This window comes from Pristis pectinata, chromosome 7 (assembly GCF_009764475.1).
Source record: "Pristis pectinata isolate sPriPec2 chromosome 7, sPriPec2.1.pri, whole genome shotgun sequence".
NCBI lineage: Eukaryota > Metazoa > Chordata > Chondrichthyes > Rhinopristiformes > Pristidae > Pristis > Pristis pectinata.
The window spans coordinates 63,808,278-63,826,644 of record NC_067411.1 but is presented as its reverse complement, the minus strand read 5'-3'; the positions used below and the strand labels follow the sequence as shown (position 1 = coordinate 63,826,644).

General features: G+C 41.8%; 1 protein-coding gene across 4 annotated transcripts in view; it reads left to right on the top strand.

Moving 5' to 3' along the window:
- The first annotated feature begins 71 nt into the window (after positions 1 to 71).
- The window catches only part of LOC127572571 (caspase activity and apoptosis inhibitor 1), a 29,190-nt gene continuing 10,894 nt past the window's right edge, over positions 72 to 18,367 (top strand). For 2 of the 4 annotated variants that reach the window (XM_052019979.1, XM_052019977.1), the window contains exons 1-4: positions 72 to 219; positions 5,782 to 5,970; positions 6,644 to 6,728; positions 7,697 to 7,778. In XM_052019979.1, the coding sequence (XP_051875939.1) occupies positions 115 to 219; positions 5,782 to 5,970; positions 6,644 to 6,728; positions 7,697 to 7,778 (461 nt within the window). In that variant the 5' untranslated portion in view covers positions 72 to 114. Of the gene's footprint in view, positions 220 to 5,781; positions 5,971 to 6,640; positions 6,729 to 7,696; positions 7,779 to 18,367 lie in introns of all 4 variants that reach the window. The other 2 variants (XM_052019978.1, XM_052019976.1) reach the window with 1 other exon arrangement.

Here is an 18,367-nt window from a genome sequence, read left to right as displayed (position 1 = left end):
CCGATTGGTCCGATACCCTCCTCCCCCGTAGGCTCCGCCCAGCCGGCCCACGCTCTCGATCGCAACGGAAGCGATGGGCCGGGCATTTCCGGCGGTTGGTCCGGGGGCCCGGCGATGGCGGGCAAGAGGTCGGGCAAGGACAAGAAGCGGAAGCGGAGTCACGGTGAAGAGAGTCACGGCGAGAGGAAACGCCTCAACTCGGACTCGAGCGCCGTCGAGGTGAGGGCGGCACCGCCGGACACCCGCTGCTAACTCGGCGGGAAGGAGTTGGTGGTCCGGGCGCCCTTATTCCTCCCCCCCCCCCCCCTAACCTGGGACCCCATACCCTGTCTCCTGTACCCCAGTGCTGCACCCCTGCACGCCGGTATCAGTACCGACCCCCTGCATCCCTTTATCTGCCTTCTGTAACCCAGTATTAAGCCTCTACAGCTTGATACCTACCCTGTTTGGATCTCCCTACACTTGGTTATCATTTCTGACCTTTGCACCTGGTACTTTCCCCCTGTAACCTGGTTCTGAACCCCCACAATTGGGTTTCATTACTGATCCCTTAGTTGTCTGCCCCACGTACCCTTCTGCAAACAGACTCCTTGCAGTCGGGTACCAGTACCAACTGAGCCCCTATACTCAGATACCCGGCCCGTGTCTTCTGTACTGCAGTACAGATCCTTTACATCTGGTACCTGTCACAGACACCTTGCATCTGGGTCCTACCCACTGTAGCTGTACCAGGATACAGGGGGTAAGTGCCCCGTGCACAATGTACCCCAATAGCAAGCCCTTACATCCAGGTATCAGTACTGACCTCTTATACCCTAATCCCCTGTAACCTAGTACTTGCCCTCTGTCCCATGTACTCCACTACAGGCTCTTTAAAGTTGGGTATTGATTGCTGCTCCTAGTACCCTGATACCAATCCGTTGTAACTGGATATTTACTCCATGCTCCTTAAATTCCAGTACAGACCCCTTACATCTGGATCTCAGTATGGATCCCTTTTGCCCAGCTACTGAACATCTGCTCCATTACCCCAGATGGACCTTTTGCACACAGATGCTGCCTCTGTGCCCAGTTACCCTGGAACCAACCCCTTGCACCTGGGTCTTGACTCCATGTGTCCCGTCTCAATCCTTTGCACCTGAGCATCAGTGCTGATTTCTTCAAGACGAAGATAGGAAAAGGGGAAGCCCAATATATAGGGAAGAGAAACAGAACAGTGATAGGTGGACAAAAGAAGGGAAGCAGGGCGGGCACAAGGTGGTGATAGGTAGATGCAGGTAAGAGATAGTGATAGGCAGATGTGGGGAAGGAGGGGAGAGCAGATCCACTAGGGGATGGGTCAAAGGTACGGAGGCAGGCGGGAAGGGGAGGAGGGGGGAAAATGGCGAGGAGAAAAAAGGTTATGGAAAGGAATAAAAAAAGAGGAGAGGTGGGTGGGTGATTGATTTGCTTAAAGTGGGAGAACTTGATGTTCATCCCATTAGGCTGTAAGGTCCCAAGATGGAAAATGAGGTGTTGTTCCTCCAGTTTGAGCTTAGAATTCTCCTGGCAGTGGATGAGGCTGAGGACTGACATATGTGATGGAGTGGGAGGGGGAGATGAAGTGACTGGCAATGGGGAGATGCAGATCGTGGTTACAGACGGGGCGCAGGTGTTCTGTGAAACGGTCACCTAGTTGTGTTTGGTCTTGCCAATGTAGAGGAGGCCGCACTTGGAGCACCGAATGCATAGATGATATTAGGGAAAGTGCAGCTAAACCTCTACCTCACCTGGAATGACTGTCTGAGTCCCTGGTTGGAGGTGATGTAGGGGCAGGTGTTACACCTCTGGCGGGGGCAGTGGAAAGTCCCTGGGAGTGGGATGGGTGGGGAGGGAGGGCGGGGTGGGCTAGGGAGTTGCAGAGAGAGCGGTCCCTACGAAAGGGCTGAAAGGGGTGGGGAGGGGAAGATATGCTTGTTGGTGGGGTCCTGTTGGAGATGGCAGAAGTAGCAGAAAATGATGTGTTGGATACGTAGACTGGTCGGATGAAATGTGAGGACAAGGGGGACCCTATCTCTGTTGGGTCTGGGAGGGGTGGGGGTGAGAGCAGAGATGCAGGTGTGGGCTGTCTCGACCATAGGAGGAGGGCCACGGTTAGTAAACAAGTTGGACATCTCTGATGTCCTGGAGTGGAAAGCCTCATCATTCTACAAATCTTCTACAAACCCACTGACGTCCACAGTTACCTTGATTACAGCTTCTCTCACCCTGTCCCTTGCAAGGATGCTATCCCTTTCTCTCAATTTCTCCACTTCCACCGCATCTACTTCCATGATGAGGCTTTGCATTCCAGGCCATCAGAGATGTCCAAATTATTTACTGACCGTGGCTTCCCTTGTCCTTATACTTCATCCCACCAGCCTACGTATCCAACATATCATTCACTGCCACTTCCGCCATCTCCAGTGGGACCCCACCACCAAGTATGTCTTCCCCTCCCCACCCCTTTCAGCCTTTTCACAGGGACTGCGCTCTCCACAACTCCCTAGTTCACTCCTCCCTCCCATCCCGCTCCCACCCCAGACACTTTCCACTGCCCCTGCAGTAGGTGTAACACCTGCCCCTACACCTCCTCCATCCAGGGACCCAGTCATTCCAGGTGAGGCAGAGATTTACCTGCACGTCCCCTAATATCATCTACTGCATTCGGTGCTCCAAATGTGGCCTCCTCTACATTGGCGAGACCAAACACAGACTAGGTGACCATTTCGTAGAACACCTACTCTCTGTAACAGTGATCTGCATCTCCGCATTGCCAGTCACTTCAACTTCAGTCCTCAGGCCCCTCCACTGCTGGGAGAAATCCAAACTCAAACTGGAGGAACAACACCTCATTTTCCATCTTGGGACCTTACAGCCTAATGGGATGAATGTTGAATTCTCCCATTTTAAGTAAACCAACCGCACCCCCCACCTTTCCTCTTCTTTTCTTCCCTTTCCTAGCCCATCTCTTTTTCCCCCTTGCCATTTTTTTCCTCTTTTTCTCTCCTCCCCTTCCCCCATGCCACCTACCTCCATACCTTTGAGCCATCCCCCAGTGGATCTGCTCTCCCCTCCTCCCCTGCATCTGCCCATCACTGTCTCTTACCTGCATCTAGCTATCACCACCTTGTGTCCACCCTGCCTCCCCTCTTTTGTCCATCTATCACTGCTCTCTTTATTACCCCCTATATATTGGGCTTCCCTTTTTCCTATCTTCAGTGCTGAGGAGGGGTCCTGACACGAAACGTTGACCATCTGTTTTTCTCCACGGATGCTGCCTGACCTGCTGAGTTCCTCCAGCATCTTGTTTTTTTTCATCTAGATTCCAGCATCTGCAGTCCTTTGTTTCTCTAGTGCTGACTTATTATGTGCTCCCTACCCTTTGCACTCGTGTACTGCCCCTGTGACCCATGTATTCCAGCACCAAAATCTTGCACCTGGATATCGACCCTGTGCTCCGTTTACCCTGTAGCCCATCACTTGAACCTGGCAAAAGGCCTTGTATCCTGTATACCCTCGTACTAACCACATACCTGGGTGTTGGTTCTGTGCACAGTCTATCCAGGTACTGAGCCTTTATACCCAAGAATCAACTGCATGCCCCATATATCTCTGTAACATCCCCTTATAAACTGGATTTAATCCCATGCCACATCTACCCCTGTACTTGCCCTTCTACCCCAGTATTGTCCCTATGATCTATGTACCCTTTGCATCTGGGTATCAACCCCATTCTGGTTATATTCTGCTATTGAACCCTTGTACCTGGGCACCTGCCTGTGTCCCATATTCCCCAGTACTGACCACTTGTGCCCAGTTATTATTGACCACATGCCACATATATCCTTGTATCAGTCTCTTGTATCAAATATTGACTCCATTGCATCGTTTTCCTGGGTGCTGATCCTATGCCCCATTTATCCCAGTACAAACCTTGTGTACCCTGAGCTTTTCCACCCGGGTATTGGCCTCATACGCTGTGTACTTCAGTAGCTGTACCCTGAACCAAGATCTCAGTCAGCATCTTGCACTGGACAGCCAGTTACAAGCCTCTCCTTAAGATAAGATAAGATCTTTATTAGTCACACGTACATCAAAACACACAGTGAAATGCATCTTTTGCGTAGAGTGTTCTGGGGGCAGCCCGCAAGTGTCGCCACGCTTCTGGTGCCAACATAGCATGCCCACAACTTCCTAACCTGTACGTCTTTGGAATGTGGGAGGAACCCAGAGCGCCCGGAGGAAACCCACGCAGACATGGGGAGAACGTACAGACTCCTTACAGACAGTGGCTGGAATTGAACCCGGGTCTCTGGTGCTGTAAAGCGTTATGCTAACCGCTGCACTGGACGTGCAACCTGTGCCACGTATACTGTGGTTCTGATGCATAGTTTTGGCTCCAGTCCCTGTATTCGGGTGAAGGTACTAGACCTTGTTTACCCTAGTACTGGCTCCCTGGATCCTGGTACCAGTCCTGGGATCTCTTATACCCAGGGGTATTGGCCCTGTGATATGTGTACCCTGATACTGGCTCCTGATAGTCAGATTTCAGTCAACACCTAGGTATGGGCAACCCAATTGTTAACATTGTTCTTTGTGTACTCAGGTGCAAGTTCCATGCACCTGACCATTAGCCTCTTGCCCTGTGTACATTTGTAAAGGTCTATGATCTCTGCATCCTAACCCTAAAGTTCTGCACCACATACCTCTTTGTACTCCTAAGTGCTGGCCCCCTGCACTTAGTGACTCCATGCCTAGTCTCCTGCTCAAGGCTCTTTGCTTTGCCTCCAAGCACTACTCCAGCCCTCATGCTTGTGTAGCCTAGTCTTCCCTGCATCCCATTCCTGTGTGACCCAGTCTCCCTCTTTCCTCACCCTTCCCCCTTACCCCCACAACCTATTGAGTCCCATTTCCTCTGTCACCAGGCCCTTTGTCCTGCATAGCCTAGTAATTATCTGTTCCCTCTCAACTGGGGAAGTAAACTACATTTCCTTAAGCTCCAAAGTCTACCACTATTTTGTCCAAAACACTGGTAATGCTCAAAATCTGAAATTCTGAATGCTGCAAATTCTCTGCAAGTCATGTTCTATCAATTTAGAGAGGAACAGAATTCATATTTCTTCAAAGTCTTCGAAATAAGCTGTTAAATGTTTGGCATCTTAGCATCCAGATTGTGGGAAGGTGAGGGGGGAACTTACTCACATGGCATTTTGCAGAAAAGTCTTGTGGGAGTGGGTTATATCCTTGATTCGTTTGTGATAATTTTCATTATTGTATAAGGGAAGAAACTTGAATTATTTTTTCTTCCACATTTTGAAACCATGTACTTGCATGGTCGTATGAGGATATTTTGAAGTTTTAACTGGTTCTGGCCAAATTTTAACTTTTAAGTCTGATCAGAGCAGAGTTTCACGATTTGTCTCTGAGTTCTGCTACCCTAGGTGTTTATTTTGCATACAAGCCTCTTTATAGCAGTGCACCAAATTATGCAGTGAAATTAGAAACTTTCCCTACAAATTAGATGCAATTGTTTTAGATGCTTTACTTAGTGTTTGATATGTAGTTCAGAGAGTTAAATGGCCACGTGATTTGTTTATAGAATTGAAATTTCATTAAAAAAATAAACTTGGCACAGTTTTCAGATTATGAAATATTTTATTCTTGCTTTCATACACATAACATTATTACTGTTTTAAATGAAAAATATCTAATGTTGTTTATGTGTGAATATCAGTTCTGTAATTGCTTTTGTCCTTGAAGGCAGGAAAAATTGCCTCAGAAAAAGAAACAACCAATGAGCCTAGTGACTTGGAAGAAGGGGGACTCGACCTCAGTATTGCCTTGAAACCAATCAGTTCATATATCTCTGACAGAAAAGAAATGCTTGAACAGTGCTTCAGAGTTATAGGGGAAAAGAAACTCCAGAAGATGCTCCCAGATATTTTGAAGGTACTGTAGCAAGAAACCATCAGAGAAAATTTGCCAGTATACTCCACACCATCTTTATACTTTGCTTTTTTAGTAGGTTCGGTAAATAAAAGTAAAATGGATATGTTTTGTTTCTCCAAGCATCTGTTTATTTTCAATTTTAGTTGACACATAATTATTATTTTTGACTTTTTAGATTCTTAACACTTTTTAACATTTTATATTTGAACTGAGATTCACCTTTGTAACATTGCAGATAACCCGACTCTAGTAAATGTTAAAAAGTCTGATAGATCTGGAAGGAATTGAATGGAAGTAGATTAAGAAAAAAGTGGCAATTAAGGCATTGAACAATTATTTATACTGTTAGCTGATTTCCTGTGAAGTTAATAAAAATTAAAATTAATTTGCATCGGGTAGCATTCAGAAATCAATACAAGGCAAACTTTGCTCATAAAGTGAACTTAAGTCTTCTCCAGCTGCTTGAAATTAGTTAAAACATTCCTTTTAACTTAAATGTAATTGTAATACATTGATGTTTTATTTCATTTTGGGATGCCCAGTTTAATAACACAGGAAATTATTTGCATAGCTTATAATTAAAATCATATGTTAATAACCTATTGTATTAATATTTGCAATGATAATGCAGTGGGGTTAATGCAATCCAATAATCGTATCTTGTTTCCAGCAGAGCTGCTCTGTAGAAGAAATTAAGTCACTATGCTTGGAGCAACTGACACTTTTATCCGATAAGAAACTTCTGCAAATTATTGAGGGTAAGAAATGGTTGGCAAATCTCCATTTACTATTGTGAAAGCGAATGCCTATTAGGTAAAAATAATTTGTAGTAAGGATGAAGTGTTTTGTACATGAAGAGTTCTGAGTGTACACAAAAATCTGAATATTGTTCAAAGTATTTCACTACTTGTGAATTTCCCATTGACTTGTAAAAGTATATATAGTTGAGTTTAGGAGAAGGGGAACTAAAATTTTGATTTGCACATTTTTTTATTTTAGGTATATTCTGGAGGTGAATAGTCAGGGTATCATACTTGTAAAGTAGGTGCACTGGCATCAATTATTCAGCTCCTTTCAAATCTGTGGTTGTGCTATGTAAGTCTAGGGCATACTGACCTGCAAGCAGTTGAATGTGTGTGGAACTATTGGCTTCAGTTAGTTCGATATAATTCGAGTCAGGTCAGATTGTACCATGTGCTTCTGCATACAATTGACTTTTTCTACTTTGTACTTTTTTACATGTTAGTGTAAAGGAAGCTGTTGCTTTGTAACATTAATTTGGCTTGCTACATTTTACCTGGTAAATGCAGTACATACTTGATAACCTTGTATGTAGGCAGTGACATTGTTTTTCTTTACAATACATTATGCAACCTTTCCCTGCACTGAGAAACCAAGGCCATTTCTGTCAAGTGTACAAAATCCTCCAAGTTTTGATGCTTTGCTGATAATCAAGCATTTAAGAAAACACAATGACTTACACAACTACTTGATAATGCAGTGAACATTGTGTTAAGGTAATGAATGATGCATTCATTAAAATAATTTATACATAAAGTACCAGGGCCAAACTTACATTATTTCTATGTTTCATCTTCTTTTACTGGATAAGGATTACTAAATTTGACAGTGGACAACTTTGGTATTTGTGAATTCTAATTTTAACTGAGTAAAACATCAGACTTCCTAATGATAATAATACAAATGTTAAATATTGTTATACAAGGTGATGACCTAGGATCATCTGATACTGAGGAGGAAGCAGTAGAGAATGATAGGTACAAGAAGAAGTTGGAAACAGAAAGCCAGTAAGTACAGTTTTAAAATTTCAGTTTACAATATAAAGCATCATATTGACTATTTTCTGTGAAAAATGTGTCTATAAAATTAATTCAAACAAATTTGTTTTAATCAATTTATAATTAAAAATTTTGTTCTTTCTTTAACTCACCCAGGGAATGTAGGCATAGCTAGCAAGGCCAACAGTTAATGCTTGTTAACAGATTGTCCCTGAGAACTGGCTTTATTGGGCTGTTCTAATCCTTAAGATGAAGGTACTTATATACATCTATTTGTTGGAGATTTCCACCATTTTGAATGAATGGTAACGTATTATTAAATCAGTTATGCTGTCATGCACCTCCTTCCCTCTTCTAGACAGGTTGAAGAAATGTTGGTAAGTAGCTGCATAGTATTTTGCAGGTGGTACACATTTCATTCACTTTGTAAGATGAATATTCAGAAGGATTGCTAGGATGGCAGTCGAGTAGGTTGCTTTATCTTGATGGCGTCAAGCTTTATGAACGTTTTTGGAGCTACCCTCAGATAAGCAAGCGAAGTGTATTCCATCACACTGCTGATGTGCCCTGCAGTTGGTGCAAAGATTTGGGAAGTCAGGAGCTGCGCCACCTGCGATGGAATACCTAGTCTCTGACTTGCTCTTACAACCACAATATTTGTGGCTGGTCCAAATTAAGGATCTGGTCAGTTGTGACCTTGTGCATGTCAATGAGGGATGTCAAGGAAAGGAAGTTAGATTCTCTCTTAGTAGTCTTGCTTGGCCCTTCGCTGGCACTAATCTATCCCATGGTGATAAGACTATTGAATGGTTCCCTTATACGATGAGATGGACTCTTGACCTCATAATCTACCTTGTTTGACCTTATTGTCTACCTGCAATGCACTTGCCTGTAGCTGTGACACTCTACTCTGTGTTCTGTTATTGTTTTCACCCTGTACTACCTCAGTGCACTGTGTAATGAATTGATCTCTATGAACGGTGTGCAAAACAAGTTTTTCACTGTACTTTGGTACGTGACAATGATAAACCAATACCAATACAACTTATCAAACTAGTCAGAATGCTGTCCAGGTCATGGTGTATGCATGCATGGATTGCTTCACCGTCTGAAGGATTGTAAATGTTCAATCATTGGCCATTCTCATTCCCAGCCTTATGATGATAGATCATTCATGAATTCACTGAAATTTGTTGGGACAGGTATATTGACTTGAGAAGGTCCTGCACTAATGTTCTGAAGTCAAGGTGATAGTCCTCCAACTACGATCATTTTGCCAGGTTTTGCTTTTGGAGTTATTTTCCCTTTGAGGTTGACTTCAATTTAATTAGGGCTTTTGGATGCCACATCATTTATGTTAATCATATGATATCAAGGGTCTTACCTCTTGCCCATGTTTAGAACAAGTCTGTAATGGCTTCCATAGCTGAGAATAGTTCAAACTATATATCATTCAGCAGGTTATTGTTGAGTAAGTGCTGATCAACACCATCCATCTCTTTACTAATGATTGACAGTGGAATTACAGGATGAATTGTGTTTGTCCAGACTTCTGTGAACAGGGCATTCTTATTTAACGTGTTTGTTTGATAGCTGCTAATGTTGTAACTAAATTGCAGCAGCTTTGTTAAATGTGTCTGGTTCTGCCAAGATATTGACTCTGATGCACTCAGCCATTTTTTTTTAATCACACAGAGTCTACTGATTTGATACATGTCAGAAGAAGGCCATTTACTTGGCACTTCTGACAGAAGACAGGGCTTGCCATCATTAAAGATGATGGCATTCATGGAACCATCGCCTCCTATTTATTTTCCACCAGCATTCATGACTGCCTAAGGAGAGGCAGTCCTTTGACCTGATTTGTTGGTTTAGAGCACTTACTGTCTGGTATGCTGCTACCAGAATTTAACATGCATATAGATCCATGCTGAGCCTTCAGCAGGTTGGCACTTCATTTGTACTTGTGCCTGCTGCATACTCGTCTATCGTCATCGTTGAGTTGGGTTTGATTGCTTGGTCTGTTAAAAGTAACAGTGAGATGAGGAATATGCAGGGCTAAGGGGTTGTACTGTGTTGAATATAATTCGGTGCTGATAGGTTAGTGAGCCATGGATGCCTTGTTTTCAACAGCCTTATCTGTTCTGAATCAATCTTTGCAATGTAATAGTAATACTGCACAATGTGATAGAGGATGTACTTGAGGCATAGATGGGATTTTGCCTTCATCAGAACTAAAGCTGATTAAAAGAGAGGCACACCACTGACCAGATGGTTTTGTTCATAACATCTCTTGCTTAGTAGTCAAACCTTCAATTGTGAACAATCAGACTTGCACTACTGAAGTATGTCAACAAATGTTGCATCTCTGGATGCGCAATAAAAATTAAAACTATCATTGGGAATGTTTACAAATGGCTTTTGTGATGCAGTACTGTTAATCAGTATCTCTATTTTGATGTGCTTTCAAGTCCTGCTGTTGGGGGGCCCTGAGTAAAATTATGATCGAGCTTGTCCAAACATCCAAATGGCAGACAACATCTACATTGCAAAATGAATAGTGCTATCATTACAGAATTTGTTCTTTTGGCATCCAGAGATTATCCAATAAGAAGTCTAGCCATTAATTTGCTTCTTATCTGAAATTTATGGGTGGAAGCAGGACCCGGAAAAGGCAGCAAAGTAAGTGATTGATGTGAAAACTAACTTATGGAGGGTTATCATGGTGTTTTACAAATGGTAAGTTTGAGTCAATACTAAGGGAACCCTGAGATGAACAGGTTGGTATTTGGTGAAAATTAAGCATGAAATAAGGGATAAAACATAAGTTAAATTAAGGAAATGATCAAATATATGGTAAACTGAGTTTGATTCATTCACTGTATTTGGCTGCAAGCCTAAGTAATTTGCTGCTACTTACCTTCCAAGAGTGTGCATATGTGTTGACATTTTTGTAGCATATCATGCAAAGTATTCCCAGATCAGGGGATTTTTATACATGTTTTACAGCTCCAATAGGAGCCAGTATCTTCCTTAATTGAGTATTATTTAAGAAGCTTGTATGCTGTTTTTCAAGTGTGTATTAACCAAAATTAAGTAATTTCATGTTTCTGTTTTGAATGTAACAGAACAGAAAAATTAAAATTACGTGGCACTCATAATGGAAAGCAGTCAGGCAGAAGTTGAACTCTCAGGCCCAAAAGCATTCCCTAGTCCTAGATTCCCAAATAAATGGAAACATTTCTTACCATCCAGCCTGTGGGAGTGTGTGCGTGGGACAGGGGATGTGGTGTGGCAGTTGATGGGAATTTGAAGAGAATAGGTTACAGGAAAATATAGTATGGGAATGCTGTGATAGATTTGATAAGTTGAATGGCCTCCGGTGTCACAGGGAAATAGTTTGTGTGATTTCTCCTGGTATTCTAATGTAACTGTCACCCTACTAAATCCATATTACATTCCTACAAAGCATTATATTCCACCTCTGGTGCATTGCCTAGAATTTCTCTAGTACACTGTGTGCTTTAACCAACGTGTTATATGACTTCTTATCCTTGCTTTCAAATCCTCTACATATAAAGACCAGTATTCCATTTGCCTTTTCTATTTCCATTTCATTACCTTACATCTTTTTGGATCCTCATTATTTCACCATTTACAAAGTATAGGGCTTTTTTAGGTCCAAAGTGAACAGTCATACATTTAGCCACCTTGACGCATCTTTATCCAGTTATCTAATCAATTACTATATCCTTAAAATTTTATGCTTCCATCTTTATTGCTTACAATGTCACTTACCTGTTTCATTGGCTAAACTGGATCTACAGCTTTCTATCATACTATCTAAATTTTTAGTAAATAATGGTGAATAGTTGCAACTCCAAAAGAAGTTCTTGCGGGACTTTGCTAGTCATGCTCTGCTAATTACAGAATCCACCTATTATCTCTGCATTCTGTCCCTAGCCATTTAGCCAAATTCCTGACACAATCAGTTGTATGAATTAAATTAAAAATTGTGTATTATTTAATATTTTAAATTGTTTTCATTTTTAATTTGTTAATCATGTTTTTTAAAGGGTATTTTAATGCTAATGAATGTCAGAAATCCATCCAAGATTGTCATGGGGATTTTGAAGGCAGGTCTTGTTTTTACCTATCCACAACACCACATTATGTCACCTGCTGCCCTTCTGCCAATTAAAGCCTTGCCACTCAGATCCAGAACCATCTCTGCAAGTGAGTCTGTCCTTTTGGATCAAAGGAAATAGAGTTTGGATGAATTGGAAATGTTGGTGGCAAATGTAGACAATGGGCCTCTTCTTGAAAAAGTCTGAGCCAAAGTATTAATTCTGATATCCTTTACAAGCTGCTTTTCATACTCCTCTTACTATATTTGATACTTCTGTTTTTCATATCTCCCATTTGCTAGGACTTGGGAAAGAGTTTGCATTATAATGCTTGTTCCTTCTGTTTTGTCTAGCTGCTTCCCTTTCTCGCCATCAATGTTTTTTTGGCAAGTGGAACTCTTTCTCTTTGGGGCTTCAAAGTTCAAAACATTTACTTTGTTTTAAACACTTGCCTCTGTGTATCAGCTATTTTGCCCATTAACAGATTTGCCTCGTTATTTCTGTGGTCTCTGTTTCATTGCCTGTATGTAGACTCTGTAGTTGTTTCATGTTTCTCTTTTTCAAACATACAGTTAAAAGCATTACATTATGATTGCTGGCAGATATATCTTCACATTCTGTGGTTCTACTAACTAAATCTGGCTTGTTGCCCATCTAATATTACTCAGTTTGATGAGGCCTGCCCTTGTTTCAAAAAATCCATCCTGAACAAACTTGAATTCTCTACATTTCTGACATGAACTTGTGCTCATTTCAATGCATACAATGGTGAAAGTTTAAAATTCACCATTAAATCTGTCTCCCTTTACTTGATGCTTATCAAGATTTTCATATGTAAATTCTACCAATTTGGCCATGCTTCTGGCAGGCCTATGCACACTAGTACTTAAGTCTTAAATCTTTTTCTAGTCTGTTGCCTGATTTTCCCTCATAGGACCAGATTATGCTTGACCCCACCCATGCCTTAAATTCACACAACTTTCCTACTGTTCTTCTCTTGTGGGTGCTCCAACTTTTCAAGGATATGTTGGTCCAGATGAAACCATTTGAGGCCTTGGATGTAATGTGAAATCCCAGTCCAGGTTGCCCTGATAGCCATTTGATAGTTGGTGTTGTCAAAGGCCTTTCTAAATGTTTTTGAGGATCAGCAATATTTAAAAACAATACAAGTAGATTTAAATAAATGAAAAAAATAGATAAATTTGCTTCCATTTAAATAGATTTTATTTAAGTACATCATCTACATTAATTTAAAACATCAGCATTAATTAAAATGAAAAGAAAAAAAATTCCACTTCCGTGACCCCATTCAATTAACTGGGGCCATACCTGATACACCAGCTATTGGCTGCTATAAAGCTAAAGGCAATTACAAAGTGTATCCAAGCTGCTCAGCTTGGGCTCAACAAGCGGTTGGATTACATCATCTGATCAGGAGTTCCTGACTTCTGCTTCACAATGTGCAGGTGTAGAGGTCAGGAATACCTTGACCCATGCACTGCAGGCTGCTGGAAGTTCTTAGTGGAACTGATGTAAGTGCAATTCTGCCGATTGTATCTTCTCTCATTGTTGAAGTGATTTCATTCAGAACCACCCGGGCTGCTGCTATGCCATCTACAACTTTCCTTCTGTTTTCTGTAGACCTTATTTAGTTCCTGATGTAATCCTTCAAGTTGAATTTATGCCTCCTGTACAGGCAATGTTTGCCTTTTACTCTATCTGCTTACATAAATAATGCTTATTTAGGACATAGTCTAATCTACCCTTCTCTATGAGTTATTTAGATGTATCTTTCTTTCTCCTAGTTTTGTTTTGTTGTAGAATCCCTCAACACGGAAACAGACCCTTCAGCCCTTTGAGCCCACGCCAACTATCAATCACCCGTTTTACACAAATTCCAATTTATTCTCTCCACATTCCTATCAATTCACCCCCGCTTCTACCACTCGCCTACACTTATTTGGGATTTGGGAGGAAATTAGAGCGTTGGGGTGTGAGTGATCAACGTGGTCACAGGGAGAACTTGCAAACTCCACACAGTTCAGGTCAGGATCAAACCTGGGTCAGTGGAGCTGTGACTCAACAACTCTCCTAGCTGTACCATTCTCCTGCCTTTTCCCTCTTTTTGTTTTAGGACTAATTATTTATATTACTTTTTCCACCAGAACCCTATTTCCCCCATTTACTAGTTTTATATTCTCATGATTGGCCTACTTTCTACTAAGACCCTGATTCTGATGTTGCTTGTCTAATAGTACACTTCCTTACTGTCCCAGTACTGGCGCCTGTGTTCCCATGAAATGGAACTCTTTTTCACGTAACTACTTAGGCCATATTTTCTTCTCCCTCGTCTGCATAGTTCTGTGTCAAGTTATATGTAATTGACAAACTGGATCTGTGGTTTTTCTCTCCTATCATCTACACTTTGTGTAAATATTCACAATAATTAAGAGAGAATAAACCCATGAATGCTGGTTCTTGATTTCTTAGCCTACCATCCTATTTCTTCTGTCTTGGCAGAACCACTTGTTGTATTTTGAGGAAAAGTATTTAATATGGGAATTCTTTTCGTAACCGAGGACTTGCTGCATTTTTGAAATTCTTATTGAAACTTGTATAAAAATAAAACATTGTCATAAGATGTTTAATTTATTTATTCAAGGGATGTGGATTTTGCAGGCTGAGCCAGCATTTAATTGCCCTTAAGGTAGTGGCAAGCTGCAGTCCTTGAGATGTGGGTTTACCTGCATCACTGTTAGGGAGAGAATTCCCAGCGATGTTGAAGGAATTGTAGTATATTTCCAAGTCAGGACAGTGTGTGTCTTGGAGGGCAAATTCCAAGTGGTGGTGTTCCCATACTTTTGCTGCTCTAGTCTTTCCAGCTGGTAGAGGTTTTGGCTTTGGAAGGTGCTGTCTAACAAGTCTTAAGACCTTAGCTATCTAAGGTGAATTGCTTCAGTGCATCCTGTAGATGCTGCTACTGTGCATTGGTGGTGGGGTGAATGAATGGTTGTGGATGGGGTGTGTATCGAGGGAGCTGTTATGTCCCGTATGGTGTTGAGCTGCTTGAGTGTTGTTGAAACTGCATTTATCCAGGCAAGTGCAGGATATTCCATAACACTTCTGACTTGAGCTTTGTAGATGGTAGACAGGCTTTGGGGAGTTGGGAGGTGAGTTACTTGCTGCAGGATTCCTAGCCTATGCTCTGCTTTTGTAACCACATTGTGTATATGGCTACTCCAGTTCAGTTTCTGGTCAATGGTAACCCCAAGAATATTGATATTGGGACATTCAGTGATGGTAATGCCATTCAATGTCAGGGGGTGATAACTGGATTTTCTATTGTTGGATATTGTCATTGCCTGACATCTGTGTGGCGTGAATTGACCTGCCACTTATCGGCCAGGCCTAGATATTGTCCAGGTTTTGCTGCATTTGGGTGTGGACTGCTTCATTATCTGAGGAATCACAAATGATGTTGAGCATTGTGCAATCATCAGTGAACATCCCTACATCTGACCTTGCGATTGAGGAAGGTCATTGATGAAGCAGCTGAAGATGGTAGGGCCTAGGACACTACCCTGAGGAGCTCCTGCAAAGATGTCCTGTGGCTGAAATGATTGACCTCCAACTACTGCAACCATCTTCCTTTGTGCTAGGTATGATTCCAACCAGTGGAGGATTTTTCCCTGATTCTGATTGTTTCCAGTTTAGCCAGGGCTCCTTGATACCATAATCAAATGCTGCCTTGATGTCAAGGAGCAGTTACTCTCACTTCAGCTCTTTTGTCCATCTTTGGACCAAGGCTGCAATGAGGTCAGGAGCTGAGTGACTTTGGCAGAACCCAAACTGAGCTCCTGTGAGCAGGTTAATGCTAAGCAAGTGCCGCTTGATAGCACTATTGGATATCCCTTCCATCAATGTGCTGATGATTGACAGTAGACTAATGGGATGGTAATTAGCTGGGTCGGATTTGGCCTTCTTCTTGCGGACAGGATGTACTTGGGCAATTTTCCACATTGTCAGGTAGATGCCAGTGTTGTAGCTGTACGGGAACAGCTTGGCCAAGGGCATGGCAAGTTCTGGAGCCCAAGTCTTTCGTGCTATTGCCAGAATGTTGTCAGAGCCCATAGCCTTTGCTGTATCCAGTTCCTTTAGTCATTTCTTGATGATATGTGGAGTGAATCGAATTGGCTGAAGACTGTCATTCTGGGGATCACATCCGCTCAGCACTTCTGGCTAAAGATTTTTGTTAATTTTGTAAATGCTTCAGTTTTCTCTTCTGCACTGATGTGCTGGGCTCCCTGATCATTGAGAATGGGGATACCTGTGGTGACAGTTCCTCCAATGAGTTGTTTAAGTGTCCTCCACCATTCATGGCTGGATGCGGCAGGACTGCAGAGCTTGAATTTGATCCGTTGGTTGTGAGAACTAAGAGATCCCACAACCAACGGATCAAATCCAAGCTCTGCAGTCCTGCCACATCCAGCCATGAATGGTGGCGGACAATTAAGCAACTCTATTGCATGCTGTTTATGTTGTTTGGCATGCAAGTAATCCAGTCTTTTAGCTTCACTAGGTTGATTCCTCATTTTGAGGTATGCCTGGTACTACTGCTGGCTTGCCCTCCTGCACTGTATATTGAAGCAGGGTTGATGCCTTGGTTTGATGGTGATGGTAGAGCGGGAGATATGCTGGGCCATGAGATTGTGGTTGAGTACAATTCTGCTAACTGCTGGTGACAATTCGGGAGTTGCTAGATCTGTTCACAGTCTGTCCCATTTAGTATGGCGGTAGTGCCACACTACACAATGAAGTGTATTTTTACTGTGAAAATGGGATTTTGCCTCCACGGGACTTTACGGTGGTCACTCCTACCAAGACTACCATGAACAGATGCATCTGCGACAGGTAGATTGGTGAGCACAGGATCAAGTAGGTTTTCTTGTGACCTTGTTTAACTTAAGGGGATACTGTAGCTTTTTAAATATGTTTTCTAAAGGAACAGTGACCGAGCAGCTTTACTAAAGGACTAACACTAATGTAAATTTTAATGAAGCACCCATTCCATGGGGAGGAAATACGATTATCTTTGATTCTATTGTAAATTTCTCCATTGTGAGATTTGGTTGGATTTTTTTAATTAGATCATGGACACTGTCAGATTCCTTTTACATCACCTGACTGCATGTGGCCATCAGTTTTGATTTTGTTGTACATAAATACTATAGAAGATGTGGTCACACATTTATTCATTGTCCAATATGGATCTTCACAAATAATTATCTTTGTTTGTTACCTTGACACTCTTATTATTGCTTTTTTTCTATGTGATGAATCGGTGAGAAACTGTAAATGTAATTTCTTTCTTTCCAAGCCTAGTTGAAAAATAGCAGTGCAGCTGGTATTTGTTTTTGTATATTTTTGCCACTGAAAACAGGATGCTTCATCATTAAAATGGTTGGTTGATTACTATGTCTAAACTTTGTGTAAAAGTCTTAACAGTCTTTTGAGCAGGTTACTGATGCTTTTTTGACATAACAGACATATTAGTGATGCCAAAAAGTATTCTGTTTTCTTGCACCTTTGAATTATCAAAAATAAGTTCATAATATGGTGATATTTGCACCATCGTAGACGTGTTGTTTGACTCATAAACATGTATTAGGAGCAGGAGTAGGTTATTAACCCCCTTGGGTCTGCTCTGCCATTTAAGATGATCATGACCCTTTACCTTTACACAGTGAGATGTAGTTTTGTATTTTCCTACAACAGGAAACATCCTATCCATACCCATCCTGTCAAGACCCTTCAGAATCTTGTAGGTATCACTGAAATCTCTTAGTCTTCTGAACTCCAGTGGATACAAGCCTACCCTGTCTATCCTTTATCCAAGGCAACCCACTCACTCTAGGGAATAGTCCAGTAACTGTCTTCCAAACAGTTTCCCGTGCATTAATATGCTTCCCTAAATAAGGAAACCAATAATGGAAAAAGTACTCCAAATGTAATCTCGATAATGCTCTACATAACCGAAGCAAATCCTCCTTGCCTTTGTATTCTGTTCTCCTAGCAATAAATAATAGCATTCTTATAGCCTTTCTAATTACTTAATGTACCTGCATTCTAGCCTTTTGAGAATCGTGCATTAGGACACCCAGATCCTTCTGCATCTTGGAGCTCTGCAGTCTCTTGCTATTTAGGTAATATTCTTGCTATGTTTCATGCCAAAATTGACAATTTCACTTTTTCCTGTATTATACTTCATTTGCCAGATCCTTGTCCACTCACAATGTATCTACATCCCTTTGTAGCATCATTATTAGTCCCTTTCATAACTTAGCTTCCTTCCTATCTTTGTGTCATCAGCAACTTTAGCAGCCATATCTCTGATGCTTTCATCCAGTATTTTATTTAAATTGTGAAATTTTGAGGCTCTAGCACTGAACCTTTTGTCAGCACTTGTTACAT